Below are 20,399 nucleotides of genomic sequence, written 5' to 3' on the forward strand. Positions count from 1 at the left end.
ATTTCTCCCTGCTATACCATTCACTGTGTTAATTAGCACTCGGATAAAAAATTGCTAATGGCTCGCAATTTATCCTTTTAAGGTGCACAGGAGACTAATGTGATTTTAATCAGGCTTTTCTAGAGGTGGTTGTTTGTAGTTGTCAACGTTTTCTCAGTGTGTCACAGTGAGAGTTGTCAACACTGGCAGAATCCCGAGCTTTTAAACGCACAGATCCAGACAGGAAAACGGCTCCTGTGGATCAGTGGTCGGCTTCCTTTTTTTTATTCAAGAGTCCCTCATCGATCGCCTTCGTGCTACAAGACATCAAGGAGTCTGTCTACCAGCTGCATCAGCTGGGTCCCATCTGCTGAGTCAGCAAGAGTTTGCCCTGCTGATGTGTCCTTGAGCAAGACATCAAATCAGCTTTTCTGTGACACTCTGACCTTATTGTGGGAACAGGAAATGACAGTTTCCCAGCACACTAATAAGTATGCAGGGTGTATAAACAATAATTTGTTTCAAGCTACGCTGAATTAACTCAAGATCGTTTAGGAGGTCCTACAAGTCTGTTGGTGTCTAGAAGACTTTTGAGTCACAACATGCTCAAAACGTTTCACTTTCTCAGTCAACTTTTTGACACCAGTTGATGTGAAACTGGGTGGCCAGAGGGAGAGGTGTTATGACAGGGTGTGTCCAGTCTGCCACAGTTGAAATGACACGTCAAGGGAAGTGGTTTGGAGTTATAGAGATGACACTGCTCCCACCACCTCCCTCCTCTGTGAAATGTATACATTTAGTACAGAAAGTGTTGAAAGGAAACCCAACACATTTTACAGTTTTTCAATATGTCTGTTGCCTGAGGGCCACTCAGACTGAAACAGGGTTGCATGAGGTGAAAGTCCAAATTAATTGTACAGTCCCACAGATACATTGGAGGGCCTGTTTTGGCGGCTGATATTGATTTATCGCAGACTGTGTTGGCTTGGTACAGAATGCAGTTATAAGCACTTGAGATAATTTAGAGACAGTGTTATCATACTTTGTCCCGCAGACGCCACTGTTTACAAAACTTTGCAGCACCTGAGTTGGCGGAGCACTCTATCATAGCGGAGCAGATGGCCATGTGGAGTCTGTTGAGAAAATCTATGTTTACTCTTCAGCTGTAAAATATCCTGCCTCTACTACATGTATTTGTTGGAGCTCTTTAACAACCTCATTGGAGGGTCCCTTTTATGGATTTAACATAAAAAATGATTGTTTATAGGAGATTGGGAAACAATTATTCTATATATATATATACTTAAACATACAATAAAGAAGCAAGCAGTGCTGAATGGCTACTGGAACATTTACATCCGACATATTATTCACTTTCTGTCTTAAAACGTCAAAAGCATCCAAACATTGCTGAAGTTGTATTTATTTGAGATAAATCCACCCCCTGTATGCTCTGACATTGTTTAATATCAGCAGTCTGCATCGCAGGAATGATTTTGGGATAACTTCTGTTCTGATCGGGCAGAACAGGTGACAGCTATGTGATGAAAAGTGATTCATATTTATATAACTTCATACATAAAATTGAACTACATTTTAAATGTTCAACATGTCTGTTTTATATCATCTGCTGAAAGATGATGTCTCAATCTCTTAAAGCAGTAGCACTCTCTGTACTGTACACTGCTTCGTTCTGAGTGAAGATGCACCATATAGGCAACAGGAGGATCTGGATGTTGTAGTTTTTTTAAGAAGGAATTCTTAAATTGAGACAAAAGAAGGTCCGTTGCTGAGCCCTTAGATCGATAGCTCAAAATTTCGGGTTCTTTGCCGGAGCTTTTACTTCAGTTAGAGAATGACTACATTTCCCAGAGTTCCCTATGAGAGACAATGTTTTCTTGTTGCATTCAGCTGTGAGTTTTAAATGTAGTCGGTGGGTGCATGGCTGAGCATGACCGAAAGAGTCACCCCGTAGTCAAACACATGTTGAATGTCTGCAATGCATTCTGGTCTATGGAGGTTTGTCATTTAAGAACCTGATTTATACTGTGCTGACAACTGCTTATTTTTCCTCAAATTAAAATAAATCTTTGCTAAAGCTTTAATAAAGCTCCACCGGTGATGCTTTGATGTGACTTTAAGTTCTCTACGGCCGTCAATTCCTTTTGTCTCCGTTCCTAAGATTCAATCTTTGGTAGAGAAATATGTCCGTGCTATGAAGTAAAGAAAATACCCAAAGGGCACAGAGGAACAGCATTAAGTTGTGTAGCTGAGTGTTATTAGTCTTTAATACAAACTTGTATGCAACAGGGACATGAACATATGTTCACCCCCATATAACGTTTCCACACATATGTTCATATTCAAATGTAAAGAGACGGGACATAAAGGGCATTAATCCCTCTTCCTGGAATCAAATTTCACGTGATCTTCTGCCTTGTTTCTCTTTATTATTCCTCCCGTCTTCATAAAAAGGAAGGAATGTGGACGGTCCGGTGCTCGCATTCCCCGGACTAACGGTAGAAACTAATCCTGCTTATAAAAGTTATTTCCACTTTACAAGTTGGAAGCTCTTGTTTTGCCATATAATATAACATATGTAGGAGGATCTACCTCTGCTTTCCGAGTCTCTAGCCTCCCTCTGCCCCCCCTTCAAATTGTAGGCCAGCAGGTCCTCTCAGACCACTTGTGAGGGTTTTCCTGTGACGTTAGCCAGCGTAGCTTTATTAGTTTTGTGGTCATAGCTGGGCTAACACTTGTTGTCATCACTCTGGGGTGTTTCCTCCAGCTGAGCCTCATAAAACACATTGCTTTGTGACTGTCCCTTGATGTGGGACTCTTTTTACAGTTATTACACCCACAAATGTGCTGTGCGGGGAGCGAGACGCAGTGTGTTGCGTACGCAGCTATGCTGCACGGCACTAGCAGCGACGCTTAGCCGGGCGGCTACTGGGAGGTTCATTAGCACAATTTCTTGGCAAGCTGACTGAGCATGAAGAGGCACTTTTTGAGGCACTTTGTGAACATCATAGGGACGTTGTTCCAGCTGCCTTGTTAAATGTTAAATGGCCGTTCTTCCTGTGAGAACCCAGCTATAAGCCCGATTTTTAACAATGTGTACGGCTGAGTGTATTTACAAGTTCTTGCGGTTCAAATTAAGATTGAGTTTCTCTAGAAAGAGTTTTTTTTAAAGGTCTGGCAGAGTCAAAGTCTAGTAGCAAGTGTATTAAATGTCAAAGGTCCTTCATGCTTTATCAGTTTGCCTTTTTGAAACATTCATGGAGTCACAATTTCGGCGTCTGCCCTTGGTTGAATTTTACGTCAGTCCTTCCTTCAAACATGAAGGGGTTGTCTTATCACAGATAATCTTCAAGGTGTAAAAGGTGCTATGTGTTCCGCACCCAAGGGCTCAGCGCCGGAAAGGCCGCCGTCGGGTGTTCCTGCTCTTTCAGCGCGGCCGTGAAATTAACCAGCGGGCCCTTCATCTCAGAGACAGCTGTAGATAACATACAGATGATTAACTTTTCACTATGTCCTCTCACTCACTCCAAATCTGTGCCTGTTGCTTCAGTCTAGTCTCACCGTGCCACCCCCTCCCTCAAGACGCTGCAAAAACAAGGGTCAGTTTTCAAGCGTGCCTCGGCTCGGTTTAATGGAATATCTCGAACACGGGGAGTTTGGGGCAGAGGAAGGAAAGGTCTTGCAAAACAACACAGCACGCTGCTGGAATGAACAAGAGCGCACTGTGTGTGTGTGTGTGTGTGTTTGTGTGTTTGTGTTTGTGTTTGTTTTATGCTCATGTGAACAACTGCGTCTTCTACCTCGTGCAAGAGAGAGAGAGGGAAGTCCAGCCATAAAGAATTATTAAAGGCAAAAACGAGGAGAAAAGTGTTTATGTGGGGGAGGGGAGCAAGAAGCTGAAGTCGGAGAGAGGAGGGGAAAAAAAGAAAGGGGGCCATGTGAGAGAGGTGAGGATCACAGGAGGCCAGTACTCCCTGATGTTCACAAGTTTCTCTTTTCCTCCTCTCTCTCTCTCTCTCTCGCTCTCTCTCTCAGCTGATGTGTGTCTTTCAGTGCAAGTATACAGACGGATTACCGTATGCAAACACTGGGCCTTTGCTTTGAATAGGCCATACAGATACTTGCGGCTAATGTTTTCCTTATCAGGGGGGCTACTCCAGCCGATCACGCACTGTACAGGAGGGAGAGCGACTGGGAAAGCTACAGGCCATTCATTTGTCATGGCCGGGCTCCATTGTGCCTGTATGTGCGTGTGTGCATGCTCATATTACAATGGGCCTAAACTATGCGTGACCCTCTCTCATTTCCTACCATTTAAGTCATGTTTTTTGGGAGAGTACCTTGGCCGTCCGAGCCGAACATCCACCGACGTGACCGCTGCAGGGGGGGGGGGGGTCAGATCTGGCGAGGTATGGGCTGGTACCAAATATTCAGGGTATGATTACATTGGCCAAAAATAACTTGGTAAACAGTGTTATCAGTGTTTTTAATGTTGGAAAACTGCTGTTGGTGCCAACATGTAGTGGCTTACCTAACAGCATGTTTGGCTTTTTAACCTTTTTATTTACCTTTCTCTTCATTTTATACCCAGAGGAATTTTTAATTGAAGCTGATCTTTAACCTCCATGCTTTTCTTTTTTTTTTTTTTTTTTTTACTTAGTGTTCTGGTAATTAAAGCTTCTTGCACTCATCATAAGTCACTGTGTGAGAACGCGTAGCCGACCTGCCCTGAAGCGGCTTGTGTGAAGATGTAGCTGCTGGCTGCCGCGGTCGGTCTGTCACTGTCACAGACGAGCTGGATTCTTTGGCCTCATGGCTGTTATTACCGAGTGTCAGCCTGTGACATGTGTTCATCAGATGGGTGAGCGGCTTCTCCCATATGGCGATGCAAAATGAAGACGGCCTGTGAAGCAAGCAGCGCCGCACACGCCTCTGTGTGCACGGTAACATCTGAAAAAAGCTGGGAATCACGGCAGAAGAAGTCGCCAGTTTCCCTTTTCCAAGTGTTTTTTATTTCATCAAAGCTATCTCTTTCACTCTTTAAATTACAATTTAGTTTCTGATTAGGGTTGCAAATAGTTGCTACATGTGTTTGTATATGGGCCCCATGATGAATACAGAGACTTGCTATTGTTTCATTTCGATCCATTTAACTATATAGTGATTTAGTGAATTGTTTGGTTTTTATGTCAGCAAATTGTGATTTAAAAAGTCTGTCACAAGTTCCAAGAGCTCATGGTGACCTTTTTTAAATGTCGTGTTTTTAGTTTTGGACTGTTGGCCAGACAAAATATATTCACTGTATTCTCAAACAAGATAGATATTTATTTCTAGACTAAATGAGTTTGACCTAGAACGATCAAGAGCGATAATGGATTTTGAGGCTGATGAGTCTAATATCTATATTTGATATAATCTCAACACTGTTTTTATGGCCTCAAACACATATTTGGCATTTCTATCTTGCATGTTCTCGTGACTTATCAGCCCATATATATGCTGACACAGTATATATTTAATGATCTATATTGGTCGACCCATCTGTTGGCTGATTTAGGTCCCGTTTCGCTTGTTTCTCTATAAATTCAACAGATCGCCAGCTTTTAGAGGCTGTTTAGCCGTTTGAACGATTGAGCCATAAACCCATCGGTCACACAGGAATTACTTCTATACAAGTTTTCATTTTTTTTCACTTTAACTGTTGGATTTTAAATAAGTTGTGAACTTAATTTGAACTTTGAACAGACGATACCTCCTCAGTCTACTGTTTGAACTCCAGTCTGCCTCCTTCTCCCACTTAAGATGAAAACATAGCGGAGAGGGAGAGAAGGGAGGACAGGGAGAGGAGCAGTTTGGATGGTGGTGGACTGTATTTAGCCTGCACTTGCATTAAGAGCATAATGTGAAAACAGAGAGCCAAAACAGACCCATGAATGTAACATTCATCAATGCAGCCATAGCTCTCTCCAGACAGACAGACATACAAACAAAAGTGGCATGAAAATATTCTCCGTCTACTCCCTCTCTTTGTGTATTTTCTTCCTATTTCCCCAGACTCTCGTGTTTTAAATATATTGAACCCGACTATGTAGGAAGCACTTTGGACACAAAGTAAACATTGTTGGTGTATCCGTTTGTACTGTTAAAAGAGCTACAAGTGAGATAAAAGTGCTGGATAGTGATTGCCAAGGGACTTTCAGAAATGTTGTTACTTGGTAATACGACATGAATTCTTTGCAGTGATGCCTTTGGCACTTTGTGTCCCCTTTTAAAAAGATAACAGACTGTTGGATTGTACTAACAAGGAAGAAGAGGGCTTTGGTTGTTTTAAGTTGTTGTAACGAGTGTAATGTTCGGTTATCTGTTCATCTGTGACCAAAGCTGTCTAGCATTTTTTTATTAAATGTACTCCTGTTGGATAGCTGACGGCAGAGAGTTACAGGAAACATGGAGAGTAGGGGACGATGTGAGGCCGGTCGTTGGTAACATGCAAACATGTCTTGATCTTCTGTGCGCCAAGGAGGACCTCGCTCTCTACAAATCTTTAAATGAAAGGAACGTTCATCCTCTTAGTCGAGAGGCATGTCCTCTGATTGACACCAGTTCTTTCTCAACATGCTCCAACATTTGAATCTCGTCACTGCCACACATGCGCAGACCCGTCCTGAGATCCTGCGCGATGATCTCAGCGCTGCTGGCTGTGGCTCGGCTATGAATGAGCGAAGCTGCTCTGAAGTCGGTGTTTATGGAGGGCCCCGCTCTCTCGGAGGGGAGAACCAAAGTTAAATAAATACTTGCTCCATCCTGTCTGCATTAAGGGCCTGCACACATGGCTTTGACGTCAGAGTGACATTAAACAGGGTGGGGTAGCCCAGCCAACTCCGACGGGCACGTGCACTCACGCACAGACACACACAAGCACGCAAACACATGCGTTCTTCCCTAGCTTCCCATTAAATCCCTCTCTTTTTTTTCTTGTTAGAATCTTTGTTAATTTTGTCATTTTCCTCCATTATTTTCTATCTTCCTTCTTTCTTTTCTGACCCCAAGTTTAGGTGACGATTCTCCAAATTTGTGTCTTTTTTTATCTCAACTCTTAAATTTCTTCTGACGGGGAATAAGTCAATCTGACTTTTTGTTGAGCTGGTTTGATTGTAATCATCAATCATGTGTTTTTGGCTCAAATGTTTGCAACTGGCTATCATCGGTTTGTTATCCAAGATTTACATTTTTTCTTTTCTTCCTGCAACAAACAGAGAGAGAGAGAGAGAGAGTCTCACAGATACACAGTGAGTGTGGGTGTGTATGCCCTGCAGCCCTACAACTGGTATTTCAACATGTCAAGATCTAAAACTAGTGGGATCTTATAAACTTCGTTAGAAAAACATCTAGGAGTAGCTCCTCTCATAACGCTCCTGTCGAGCCTTCATGGCGTGACACAGTCACTCTTTATTGAGTGTGTATTCTGCCACTGCTTGTCCAAATAAATAATGGCAGCTTGTAGTGCTGATATTTGGCTTTATGGTATGTTTGCTGTGATTATTGTTCACTGTGAACAAAGGACAAGACTCAAAAGTGTGCGTACGTCTGCAGTAATTGGGGGATGGGGGTGTTTTTGTAGAAGTGAGAGCATGAACACTGTACATGCTTGTGTGTTATTTGGAAGGTATTGTTTTGCAGGTGTTTGACCACAGTGAACCCCAGTATGCGTTTGTGTTGAAGCTGTCACATGTCAGGACCAGCTGGTGTCTGGTGAACTTCGGGGCAGAGGATTTCCCTCTCTGTCGTCCTCAAACTGTCCCAGTCCGACGTGGTTTGCTCGGGCTCAGGCTAGTTTGTTTCCTCTGGGGTTTTAAAACATTAGTTTGAGGTGACGGGAAACGCAAGGATGTGTCCCTGTAAAAAGGGGCCTTCCTGTCCTTAAAGGCAGGTTTGGTAATATTGAGAAACTAGTTAGACTACTTTAGATTTTAAAAAGTATCCAACCGGACAAATCCATCCCAGTGTTGCCAACTCTGTTCCAATGAAAATAGCTGCAGCAGTCACTCCAAAAGAAAGTTGTGAATCACCGACAGCCCGTCCTTTCAGGCCTCCCTCCAAAGCCCCTCCCCCAAATTGATCATTATGAACGTAAACAAAGAACATGACTATTGTTAGTGCTCAGAGCTGTTAGGCAAGCAGCTTGTGGAAGAGTGACGTGCAATGTGTACATGGACAGAATACACTCAAGCTGGCAGGTAGTATTACATTTGGGCAAAATTGAATCATTGGATGGGCTTATTACAGTCCTGGGACGACAGATAAGTTATGTTTGCATTTGAATCATTGATTGCTGTCATGATATAATGAAAACAAAAATACTATACGATTACTTTTTACAGTTTTTTTTCAACACGCTATAGTATGATGTTTTTTTCAACATACTTTTACTTTTTCTATTTTTTTCGACATACTATAAATTGAAATATTGAATTTTCCATCACTTAAGATAATTTATTAGGAAAAACTAACTATTAGTTTAAGATATTTATTAATTATTAGTAAAAACGATGTCAATTTTAAATCAAACATAACCGGAGACTAAACTGAGTTCATCTCATCTGACCAGGAGTGAAAAACAGACACAAGTAAGCAAGAAAAACTGACGATGATCAGTTTGGATCATGGATGCTCCCACACACACAAACACACATCGATCCCACTGCATAAGCTTTCCTCTCGTCTCCTTAAAGGCCGAGTGATCGTTTGTAAAGCTGCTAGTTTGCAAATCAAAGCAGCATTTCATCAGAAAACTCTGCTGACTTCAGCTCTTTGTCCTCAAGGAGTAAATGCCTAATTTCTCTCACACACACACACACACACACACACACACACACACACACACACACACACACACACACACACACACACACACACACACACACACACACACACACACACGGAGTGACCCCGGTCCTTTGAAGAGCGCTGTTGTACCTGGAGGTCATTCACCCCTCGTGTTAGGGGTCATCTCATCTACCGAGAGGAATCGTGCGTGCGTTCTACTGATAATGTTAAAGTTTTGTTTGGCTAATGTTTGCTACAGGGAAAGAGCCAACTTTGTGTGTTTGTGTGTGTGTGTTTATGAAACAAGATGTGTGTGTGTGCCCCATGATCTTTAAAGCTGTCAACATTCTTCACCACATGCTCTGTCATGATGCATGGAGGCGACTGGTGAGATGAACCAGCTGTCTCTGCCTCTGGTCGCTGCAAGGTCAACACACTCACACACACACAAACACACTCACACACACACACTTAGCTGGGTGTACTATCTCGTGTTCAAAATGCCAACTGTTGGTCGTGGTTAAAGACTCCCAAGTGCGAAGTTGATACAGTGACTTGATTGATGGGCTGATCGAAATGTCTCTCTGTGTCTCTCAGGTGGTGGAGGGAAGAGGAATGGTCGCAGCAAGAAATGGAAGGAGATGCTCAAACTCCCACACATCAGCCAGTGTGAGGAGCTACGCCGCTCTATCGGTAAGAAACCGTGTGTGTGTGTGTGTGTGTGTGTGTGTGTGTGTGTGTGTGTGTGTGTGTGTGTGTGTGCGGCAGGAAGATAATGTGCCACGCTGTGTCGTTGAGGTGGGTCTGACTACGGGAGGAAGTTCAGATTGGACTTCCTTCCTGTTTCTACCCGTCTCCACCCGCAGTTACAGGCAGGGGACAGGAAACCGTGTGTGTGTGTGTGTGTGTTTGCGTGTCTGACTCAGGGAATCCGTTTGCAGCGGTTTCTTAATCTCAATCGCTCCTGACATGACGTGTGTGTGTCTCTCTGACTATCTGTCTGCTCACACGCCAAATCAAAACGTCTTCACTCCGCCTTCCTGTTCACCACGTCCAGGTTTGACTTGCCAGTAGAGGCCAGGATTCTCTCTTTGTAGCCCAGACAAGTGCTCTACTCCTGGGCTACATTATCTCCTCGTCCTCCCCTCATCCACCCTGGTCCTCTGAATGCCACAGTGTGTGTGTGTGTGTGTGTGTGTGTGTGTGTGTGTGTGTGTGTGTGTGTGTGTGTGTGTGTGTGTGTGTGTGTGTGTGTGTGTGTGTGTGTGTGTGTGTGTGTGTGTGTGTGTGTGTGTGTGTGTGTGTGTGTGTGTGTGTGTGTGTGTGTGTGTGTGTGATAGTGCGTCACTGCTATCTCTGCCAGAGATTGCAGTGCTACCCTCCCCCACATACTCTCCCTCCCTCTTTTCTGTCTCCATGCCTCCCACTATCTGCATCTCTCTCTCTCTCTCCCCCTCCCTCCCCCTCCCTCCCTCTTTCCACCACTTCAGAGGGAACATAAGAGTAGCAGAACAGGAGAGTTCTGGAGAGAGTCAGTGATAAAACAGAAACAAGGAGAGGCTTTTACCGCGGGAGGAAAGATCTCTTAAGGACAGGAGAAACAACGTGAGGAAAGAAGGGAGGAAGAGTGAAAGAGATGAACGCACTCCCCACGGCGGTATCTCTTACTCCGCTTTCCATTGTGTTCCTCGTCGTTCTGTCTTCATATCGCAAATCATCACTCGCAGATCTAATTATCATAAACTTGAATGTGTCTGTCGTCAGCCGGGGATAGATTACCTGCTTAAAAAAAACCCACAGCAGCACATAAATGTCACCGTAAGTGTGAAGAAGCATTGTGCTTGTCATACCTTACATATTTATTGCCATTCAACTTATAACTTTGCAGACGATTCTAAAATGGGCTATATGTGACTACGGGGTGTGTGTGTGTGTGTGTGTGTGTGTGTTTGCAGCTGTTGAGGGTTATATACGTCACTATTACATAGATAGCTATTGCGTAATTTCCCTATCTCACCGAGCGCAGGATCGAAATAATCCCTTTTGCCTTCTTAAACACACACACACATGTAGGCATGTGTGTGTGTGTGTGTGTGTGCAGAGACGCTCACGCATGCCCGTACGCAGGGCTAGAAGGATACAGTAAAGCGACCGATAGCAGTGTCTTTGTTGTGTCTTGATAATGTCAGCCATTTGACCTTAGCCTTGACGAGTGAGCAGTACTTCTAGGAAGCGTAGATTACATTATGTGGGCTGCTGCCACTTTGTCTGCCAGCTTTAGGCCACTCGACCCCTCCCCTCTCTCTCTCTCTCCTCTCCTTCCATCTCCCCTTCCCTTACTCTCTCTTCTTACCATGCGTACAGTACACCTGCACCTATTACTTTTCATCTCTGCCATGTCGGCACACCCATTGCACACGGATACACTTGTGCACATTTGGCCCTCAGTGTCTCACTCACTCGCTCACTCTTGGCCTAAATTGGAGTTTTAATTAACTTGTAATTGCAGCTTTACTTCACCGGCGCAGACAGTTGCCAGTCCAGGCTGGTTCAAGCTTCACAACTCTTCATTCTTTTCAGTCCTTTCACTTTTTTTTTTTTTTTTTTTGACACCTTGCTGTCTTGTGTTTTCTCTCTCATCTTACTTTCACAGTTGTTTTTCTTCAGGACACAGGAGACAGTTCTGTTAAGCAAAGAAGACATTTTTCATTGGTGGAAGGCCGATCCTACGCTCTCACGTTCAAGTGATTTAGAGCGTGGAATCAGTTTGGACACGGACACACATGCTCTCACATGCTCACCCAGAAACTGTGGTACCTTTTCGGGCCTTAGGTGCTTTTATGTTCAAAGTCTACTTTTTGTAACATAATCCTTTGTTTTGCAGGTGAGCATCTGTAAACTTCATCTAACAAGTTAAAGAGAGACTGTGCAAATACATGCATGGGATTTAGCATTGTTTCAGTTTACATATTTAGGCTGTAACAGGTATTGATACGGTTATTGTTGAATAGTCAACCCCAGTAAGGTTGCAAAAACGACAAACTATATAATTACATAATTTATTTATTCATTTCAATCTTCTTTTTTATTTATTTTTTACAGCAGGTCGACATGAACTCCTTATGTAGTATTTTTGCTCTGACACATTGTTTTTAGAGAATTTGACTTAAAACATAAATACTGAAATCATTCATGTGTCCCTGGGTGTAGATTGGTTCAAAGGACCAGTTCTCTGTTAAAACCGTTAAAATGTAAACAAGTTATGACAGAAAATAACACAGGATATACAGAACTGGTGAGACGCCTCCCAGCTATTTAAATGGCGACTAAAGGTGGTGTGTGATAGATGGGGCTTTACACCATCAGTATGTTTTTTGGTAGAGGGCTCAGAAAGTCCCATCAACATTTATTTATTTATTTATATTATATATATATAGTGGTATATTAAAAACCTGTGGATAGGTAATAAAAATAATTTGAAATGATTCTCAAATAACTATAAATGTGGCATGCTGCATTGATATGAAGTGTCAGTGCCATATAGGCCTATATCTAAATGTCATAAAAACTGAGCTAGGGTTCAATAAAAACATATTAATTATCATCATGAAAACCATGTAATTTCTTTATTTGCATTTTGTTGGTTGACACATGGACCATGTTGGCCTCCCATACGTTGCCCAATGTCTCACTTACTTAAAAACATGGAAATCCTTTCAAGAACATTGCACAAGAGTTTCTGTGACTCTGTTTCTTACGCAAAATGGAGTGTTTTCCCTCAAGGGGGACTATTTGTGCTGTGATTCAGCAGGAAATACTAGCAATTAGAATGAAACCAACCCGAAATCCTCACAGCAAAACCAGTTCTGGAGAAAGACACTGAAACCTAATCAGGAGGCTCATTGTGAACCAGAGCGTTGGTGTAATGAGATGCAGTAAGGGACGAAGAAAATCCCCATGAGAAAATATGAACTGAAATAAAGAATCTGTAATCTATAGTTAATTGGATACTGAGAAGCAGACGCTGATGATTCAGACCAAAGAGAGCAAAGTTAATTATCTTCGGAAAAAGTTGACTTTGTTGAATTTGCTTTGTTTAGGTTCACACTGCCCATTAAGCTCATCAACAGAAGTCAAGAAGCTTCTTTATTGGTCAGAATGTTGACAACTCATCCAGTGATTGTCATGATAAAGGCTTTTGATTGAGGTCAACACATTTGTTTGCATGGAACAAAAAAAGAGATCCACATTTTCATGTATAAACGACATTGTTCTCACCTGTCCAGATGAATCATCCAACTCAAAAGTTAAAATAAACCGATCCAAACATTTTTGCTCTACAGACGCCCTGAAATATCAATTATTAGTGTGAGGGGCTTTCCCACTCACAGCTGAACACAGCTGATAGGGAAACACCCAAAGAAAAAAAAGAAGATGAAAGGCAATGCCTGAAAGCGAGCGCAAAGCGAAACAGTTAAAGATCTCTCAGCGAGATTCTCTGAAAGAGCTTTTGATCTTCATATTTTTAAAAACCCAGCGGCCACACAGTGGAAGGGGAAGCAATAAAAAAATATATCTCTACATACTCTACTGTTTGCTCACCAAAGCGATAACTTTGGGTTTGTGGTCGAGTTTGAATGAGAAGCACTGTGCTGCAGAGCAGAGGGGGGGCTGCTGCGTAATAAACAGTGCAGCTGGGAGGATTTGATTTACTGATGGAGGTTGTCCTGTGGCTGTCACCACTCACACAGTTTCATCCCATGCATCCCTCCTCCTCCTCCTCCTCCTCCTCCTCCTCCGCTACTCACAAGTACGCATGTGTGTGTGTGTGTGTGTGTGTGTGTGTGTGTGTGTGTGTGTGTGTGTGTGTGTGTGTGTGTGTGTGTGTGTGTGTGTGTGTGTGTGTGTGTGTGTGTGTGTGTGTGTGTGTGTGTGTGTGTGTGTGTGCGTGTCCTTCCTTACTGTCAACCAGTGATGGAAAATGTCCTGGGTCTTCTTCCTCATTTTGTGCCAGAGGAAATATGACTCAAATGGACAGCATTAGTCCTAATAAGCTGAGGCCAGCTGCACAGAAGACACACACACACACACAAACACACACACACACACACACACACACACACACACACACAAACACACACTTTTTACTGGGCATACTAAAGCATTCAACATCTCCAGCTCCCATCTATTAGTTAGCTTATTATCGTTGGCTAACTAATAGGATATGTTGTTATAATTATTAGAGGCTGTACTGTGGAAAAAATGCAAAGGTGAAAGAGAGTCTGAAGAATAAAGATAATTTACATAGAATATATATTTTTTCTGTATTTCCTACTCTTTCCAGGCTTTTACTGCTTGTTGGGTCTCCCAGGTTTGGATCCACTGTTGTGGTGTATTTTTTGAGTGTAATAACATTCTTCCATCTCTCTCCCTCTCCTCTGCTCTCCTCCCCTCAGACAGGGACTACACCAGTTTATGTGAGAAGCAGCCCATTGGTCGGCTCTTATTCCGTCAGTACTGTGACACCAGGCCAGAGCTGAAGCGCTGCATCGAGTTTATGGATGCTGTGGTGAGACTTTTACCGTTACTCTGCTTGTTCTCTGATGTTCTTATAGCTATCCTCTCTTCACACATCTCTCTCTCTCTCTCTCTCTCTCTCTCTCTCTCTCTCTCTCTCTCTCTCTCTCTCTCTCTCTCTCATATGTTTTTTTTGGTCTCTCTGCAATTTCTCCCTCGACGTCGGCCTGAATCCGGCCTGCAGAGCAGCGAGCCGGAGAGGAAAGTGGGAGCTTGGTCCTTTGCCTGCTCTTGGCAGTAGCTCGGGGTGGTGGGTGGGGTGGGTGTAGGGGGTGGGGGCTGATTAGCGACTTAGACAGGCTGTCAGAGAGCAGACCCCCCCTCCCCCTCTTCCTCCATGCACTCCTCCATGAGGTCAAGCCCACGTCAGAGGCAGGTCCCCTGGGTGAGCAGGCAAACACAGGCCCAAGCTTGTGTCTAGGCCCCTGGAGGTATGCGAGAAAGAAAAACAGGGGAGAATCATGCTTATTTAATAAGAACCCACATTAGTCTTGTTCAAGGCAGGTAGACAGCCACGTAGGTACGGGACACAAACTCACACTGCCCGAGAAAAATACAAGAAATGGAACTAGCAAGTTTGTTGGCGCTCAACATGCCGTTAGTCTCACTGAGGGCGTCACATTGCTCGCACCCATTCCTCTCCACTGAGCTTGTTTACAAACAAAACACACGGCCTTAAGCAGCAAAACTTTGCCCAAAAACACAATCTGTGATTTTACGATGGGGTGACAACTGAGGCCTTGTCCTGGTAGGTGACAGATGTTACGTGCGAAGATCGAGGAGGAACACGGTTGCCAGTTTGCTGCCTTGACTCAGACGAGATGTTTTATCACCAGTACCATCTCGCTTTTTATCTTCAGTCATTCCTATTTTGATTTCTTCCTCTCTCTTGTTCCTTATTAACCCTTCTACTCTTCGTACTCTCTCTTCCTCCCCCTCTCAACTCAACCTCTCTGCCTGCTGGTGGCTGTCTCTCTGTGTCCTTATTTGGAGGGATATTAAAGATGGCTGAACGAGTACAGCTTCCTGCGCTGTTGTGGTTGCTTACACGTCTGTCTTTCTCCCTGACAGGCCATGTACCAGCTAGCTCCTGACGAGAAGAGGAGGGACTGTGGACTGAATGTTTTAGACACATACTTCAATAATGGGGTTAGTAACACTTAGTAACAGAGCTGGTCGATATGGATAAAACGTAATATATACAAATGTGCAAATTAAACCTTCCAGTTTTCATTGAACTGCAGGGTTTCATTTAGTACATTAGAACTGTATGTTAGTTTGTTTTCAATATTTGTATGATTTATTGGCCGCTTAAATTATGTCATCATTACTTATGACTAAATATTTGCCAACGATGAGTCTTGTATGATATGCGGTGGATTGTATCAACTTTGGACTGAGTTCAAGGTGTTTGAAGCCAAAGATGTGTCCTCATAGCTTTGTAGTGTTTTACTGGCACTTGTGTAATATTGACACCTCTGTCTGCAGCAGCATTAAGTAGTGCCGACACCTATTTTGGATTTCCTCTTGGTTGGTTAATTACCATCATTGGTCCAGACTCTAACAGGAATTCATTTTGTGTTAAAAACATGTAGAAATAGTGTAAGACAACAGGGCTGTCATGTATTGGGTAAGTGTTGTATAAATGTATAAATATGACGCATACCCATATCACACGCTCTTATGGGTTGGCCTTGCTGTGATCACATCACAACTGCAGAAAGACCTTTTTCAAGCTTGGTCTTCAGTATTTTTTACCACATTCTCACCACCCTGTATGAACTGGAACATGATGATAAACAAACCAAAGATTTTCTTGAACCTGACCAAACAGGCGAAACGTGTCCAACAGCCCTGATGTCATGCCCCGCCAGTCAGACTGTACATGTTCACAAACATGATGTTCTGCAGCTTATCTCATCTTGTATCACACCATCAGCTCACTTTGTTTCCCTCTCTGGCTGTCCGCCTGCCTCACCCCTCTGTCTCTCCCTCCTTGTCCCCCTCAAGTCGGCAGCCCATCTGCCAGACGTACCCCAGGATGTGGTAGCTGGGTGTCGTGAGAGGCTGGAGCAGAGTCCGTGTAAGGAGCTCTTCAATGACTGCACCAAGTAAGTCTCTCTCTGGAACATAGTTTTTATGTTTTGATTGGGTCTGGCCATTAAAGTGCAGCAGGACCAGTAGAGTCCTGTTCCTTCAGAAAGCGTGTGCGTGTGTGTGTGGCTGTCCTAGTGCACCCTGTCACTAGGCATGATGAGGCAGCTGGCACCTGGTCTGCAGTGTTACACACACAAGCACACACAAATGCAAACACACACGCAAACAAACGCACAGTGGAGGCGAATGAAAAAGAGCACTGGGCAGAGAGAGCATCCGGATGGCTGGCATGAAAACAACAGCTACCTCAGTGTTCCACGTAAACACACACACACACACACACTCTTACACACACAAACACAGATTCACAAACACACATACACACACAAAAAAAACTCTTGCAGGTGCTTCTGCTTCCTGCTCTGAGAGCCAGGAGTAGCAAACAGACCGGGGATTATTTCCTCGTTCGTACTTCTCATTGCACAGACTGACACACATTCACACACCTCCACGTAGCTTTGTATCAGCCCGATCATGTTACTCTGTCACAGTAAGTTTCTGTTGCCCAGGGTGTCAGCCAAATTATATATTGTGAAATCAGTTAAAAAGTTGTAACCTTTAACTTGATATCCATACATGTGATAATAAGTATTCTATACGTTGGTGCATTATATATTTTTTTCCACGTTTTCCTTTCTCACCTCTGATGTGTTTGTATTGATAAATGACCAGATACAGATGGTTGATGTGTGAATTGTGTGCAGGTTGGTGGGCTGAGGTTCTGGTTAGATGTCATTGATTGATTTAGCTTTTCTCAGTGTTATTAAAGGGAATTGGTAAGTCATAACCAGAAAACATAAAAAAGACACTTTCATAGACAAGTATACTCCAAAATGTTGCTGGTTTGTGTGTCCCAGGTCTTCTGACAGATTTTATTTTACAGAATTTGTTTGTCAGGGACCGTGAACAAAAACATCCATAAATGCACCAAAACATATGATGTACAATCCACCCCTCATCAAATCAGACACGTTTGCTCAGTCCTGGCATGAGCAGAAGACACCGCTTTTAGCCACATATAAAAAAAAATCCTGTGACCAGCCTCCGATTCCATTGAGCTTCCCCGGGGGAATACTGGAATCTGCTCTGAGGAAGGCCGGAGAAATGGGAACCATGGTTGGGAAACTCAGTTATGTTCACAGCCCGCTCTCCTGCTCTGGCACAACACATGTAGAGAGCTGCTGGAGTTATAAAACCAGTGAGGTTCAGAAGCCGCTCATCCTGGTTGTGAAGGACAGATGAACTGTTGGCTATTTTCTTTTTTGTAATACATTTTTTCATACACTTATGTAGACCAATAGTTTTGCTTCACAGTTTGGAGGGGTGACAAAATGAGCAGTGTCGTAACATGGCAGGAGGTTTGTGATGGTGAGAAAGAAAGTAGCGGTAACTAGCTGGGTGAGGTGGTGGTCTGTGTGTGACTGGATGAACACAACACACCTGTCTTTGGCTTGTCAGGTTATGGTCTGTTGGACATGTTTCCCTTTCCGTCTCTATTTTAACAACTCTTGTAGTTAAAACTGCACCGGGGAGGGCAAAAAATGTTAGAAAGACCCTCAGAGAGTAATGGGAGGAGAGCAAAGAAAAACAAAAAAAGGAGAAATTGGGGAAAGTAAGGAGACATGGAAAGAAATCGTTACGGAGAGCGGGTCAAAACAGCCGAGTGTACAAACGCAGAACAACACACATGTTTGTGTGGCTAAAAGCCTTTTGCAGCAGCAGCCGCAGTTCAGATGTTTTGAATGGGATTCCTGTTCAAGTTCGGTCATCACTCCTTCCACTATCATTATTATTTGTACTCCGTTGCGGAATTTTTATTTATTTTCACTTATTCCGGCATGTAATTCTTTTTCTCGGAGGGATAGCCTGTAGGAAAGCATGGTGCTGCACGTGGAAATGTGACTTTTGGCAGAGACCAACACCGCTAGCAGAAGTGTATTAGCTCACTCATGGATTTTCTTCTGCTGCAGTGGAACATATGGTTATGTCACACCGGGAGGAGAGCTAACCCTTCGGTACATGCGTATCTCGCTGTTTGGTGTATCGCCGCTCTTGACAAAGGTCTTTGTGCTGATTTTTCTCCTCTTTTTCTTTTCCTCTTCCTCTCCCTTCGAGTAACAAAAGCCATATTGTAGCTGTGTTTATTTCTACTCCCAGTGGTGTCTGTCTGAGGCTGGACTCCAGGCCAGGCACTGCTAGGCTCCTGTCTCTCTGGAGGCCCCTTCCTTTAAGTGTCCCGGGACCGGTTTTTGTCTTGTAAGACTGAGAGTGAAGCCGCTTGACATGATGAGTGAACATTGATGGGAGTTTGACCGGAGAAAAACTTAAGTTATTCCGGCCACGGTTTGAGATTTGAGACAGAAATTGAAAAACATATGCCACCCTAATGTGTGTATTCAAAGAAAACGTTATGGTATCTGTTGAGGTTACAGAGCAGACCAGCACTATTCAGGGGGATTTAATGAGTTTTAATTGAGCTTTGATGTTCATGCTTCTTAGTAGAAACTCTTGTGAGCTCAGGAACAGCAGAGGAGAGATACAATCGCAGAGACACTGTACTTCCCCTGCGAAGGATTAACATCTAGTCCGGCTAGATGGAATCTCATGTACAAAGCAACCGGGTTCCATGATGACATAATTCAGTTTTCTTTTACTCAGCGGAGGGTGCTCCCCTTGTGGAAACTCTCTACTCTCGAAGCCTTTTGCCAAGAACAGCCACCCCAGCGCTGTTGGTAACCGCAGGCAGCTTTCCTCGTCCTCCTTTGTGATGAAGTCATTTTAAAATATGGTCAAGGAAAATCTCTCCCCGCCAAATATGAGCATCCTTCAACATCTGGGTGGTAGAGGAGGGATATCTGCTGTAGCTTTGGTTTTCAGTCATGCGTTGAGGGCTGGCAGAAGGGATTTTTAGCTCACAGAAAGTGCTGCTTGTGTAACAGTTATTGTCTGCTTGTTTGGCCAGATAAAGAGGTGTTTAGATTCATTTCACTTTTGAAGGCTATACAATTTAAGCAAATGCAAAAGTAAAATCATGAATTTTCAGTTTATTGGGAACATGATACTCGTTGTCCCCTCTTTACTAGATGTTTCTGTTATAATCAAATTAGCTTAAAAGCTTGGTTTTATTGCGAAAATACAATTCTGTACAATTAGTAAAATATTACTAAACAGCTCTTCAATATATGTACGCCTGTCTTAAGGTCATTAATAAGTACAAGCACTCTCCTCTGGCCTAAGGCTGAGTCTCTCTGCTGCTACGTAAAGCAGATACTTCTTAAGTCTGACTTTTTTAAGCTCAAGTCATGATGATGATGATGGTAATGATCTGGATGATATATGTTTGTCTTATGCTGGATATGCTGTACGAAGCTCTGCATGAACTTGTATTGGAGACTTGTTTTCCTAGTCCTAATGTAATATTTGTCAGGTGGCTAATATTGCTATATTGGTGAACTTAATTGTTTATCACTCATAAATGTGAATATGTGCTAAGGCCTTAAGATAGACCAGACCAAAACAAAACTGTGTAACTAAAATTAAAAGTTTTTACAAGCTGGTAAATGGTTTCTTAAATGTTTGTGTATTTATATAAATGAGATTAAACAACTTTTATTGTCATCCTTTTTTCATAGCAACTTAAATGTGTCTTAATTTTTATGGAGGATGCATATATTGGTTCTATGTTTTGAAACACAATGATGACAGTTTAACCATGTTGAAATATTTGTAGTTTTGCATTTGGACAGTTATGCTGTACTTTGGACAGTTATGCTGTACAATATCACATTACAGTATATCTGTAATGTGATATTGTAATGTGTCAAAAGTGTTGTAATTTC

At 43.0% G+C, this 20,399-nt stretch overlaps 1 protein-coding gene across 2 annotated transcripts in view; it reads left to right on the forward strand.

Annotated features, from left to right (window-relative positions):
- grk4 (G protein-coupled receptor kinase 4) overlaps nt 1-20,399 on the forward strand; it is a 37,732-nt gene that overhangs the window by 2,850 nt on the left and 14,483 nt on the right. For both annotated transcript variants that reach the window (XM_054604127.1, XM_054604128.1), the window contains exons 2-5: nt 9,424-9,519; nt 14,283-14,395; nt 15,475-15,552; nt 16,414-16,514. In XM_054604127.1, coding sequence (XP_054460102.1) covers nt 9,424-9,519; nt 14,283-14,395; nt 15,475-15,552; nt 16,414-16,514 — 388 coding nt within the window. The remainder of the gene's footprint in view (nt 1-9,423; nt 9,520-14,282; nt 14,396-15,474; nt 15,553-16,413; nt 16,515-20,399) is intronic.

This window comes from Anoplopoma fimbria, chromosome 9 (assembly GCF_027596085.1).
Source record: "Anoplopoma fimbria isolate UVic2021 breed Golden Eagle Sablefish chromosome 9, Afim_UVic_2022, whole genome shotgun sequence".
Lineage (NCBI taxonomy): Eukaryota > Metazoa > Chordata > Actinopteri > Perciformes > Anoplopomatidae > Anoplopoma > Anoplopoma fimbria.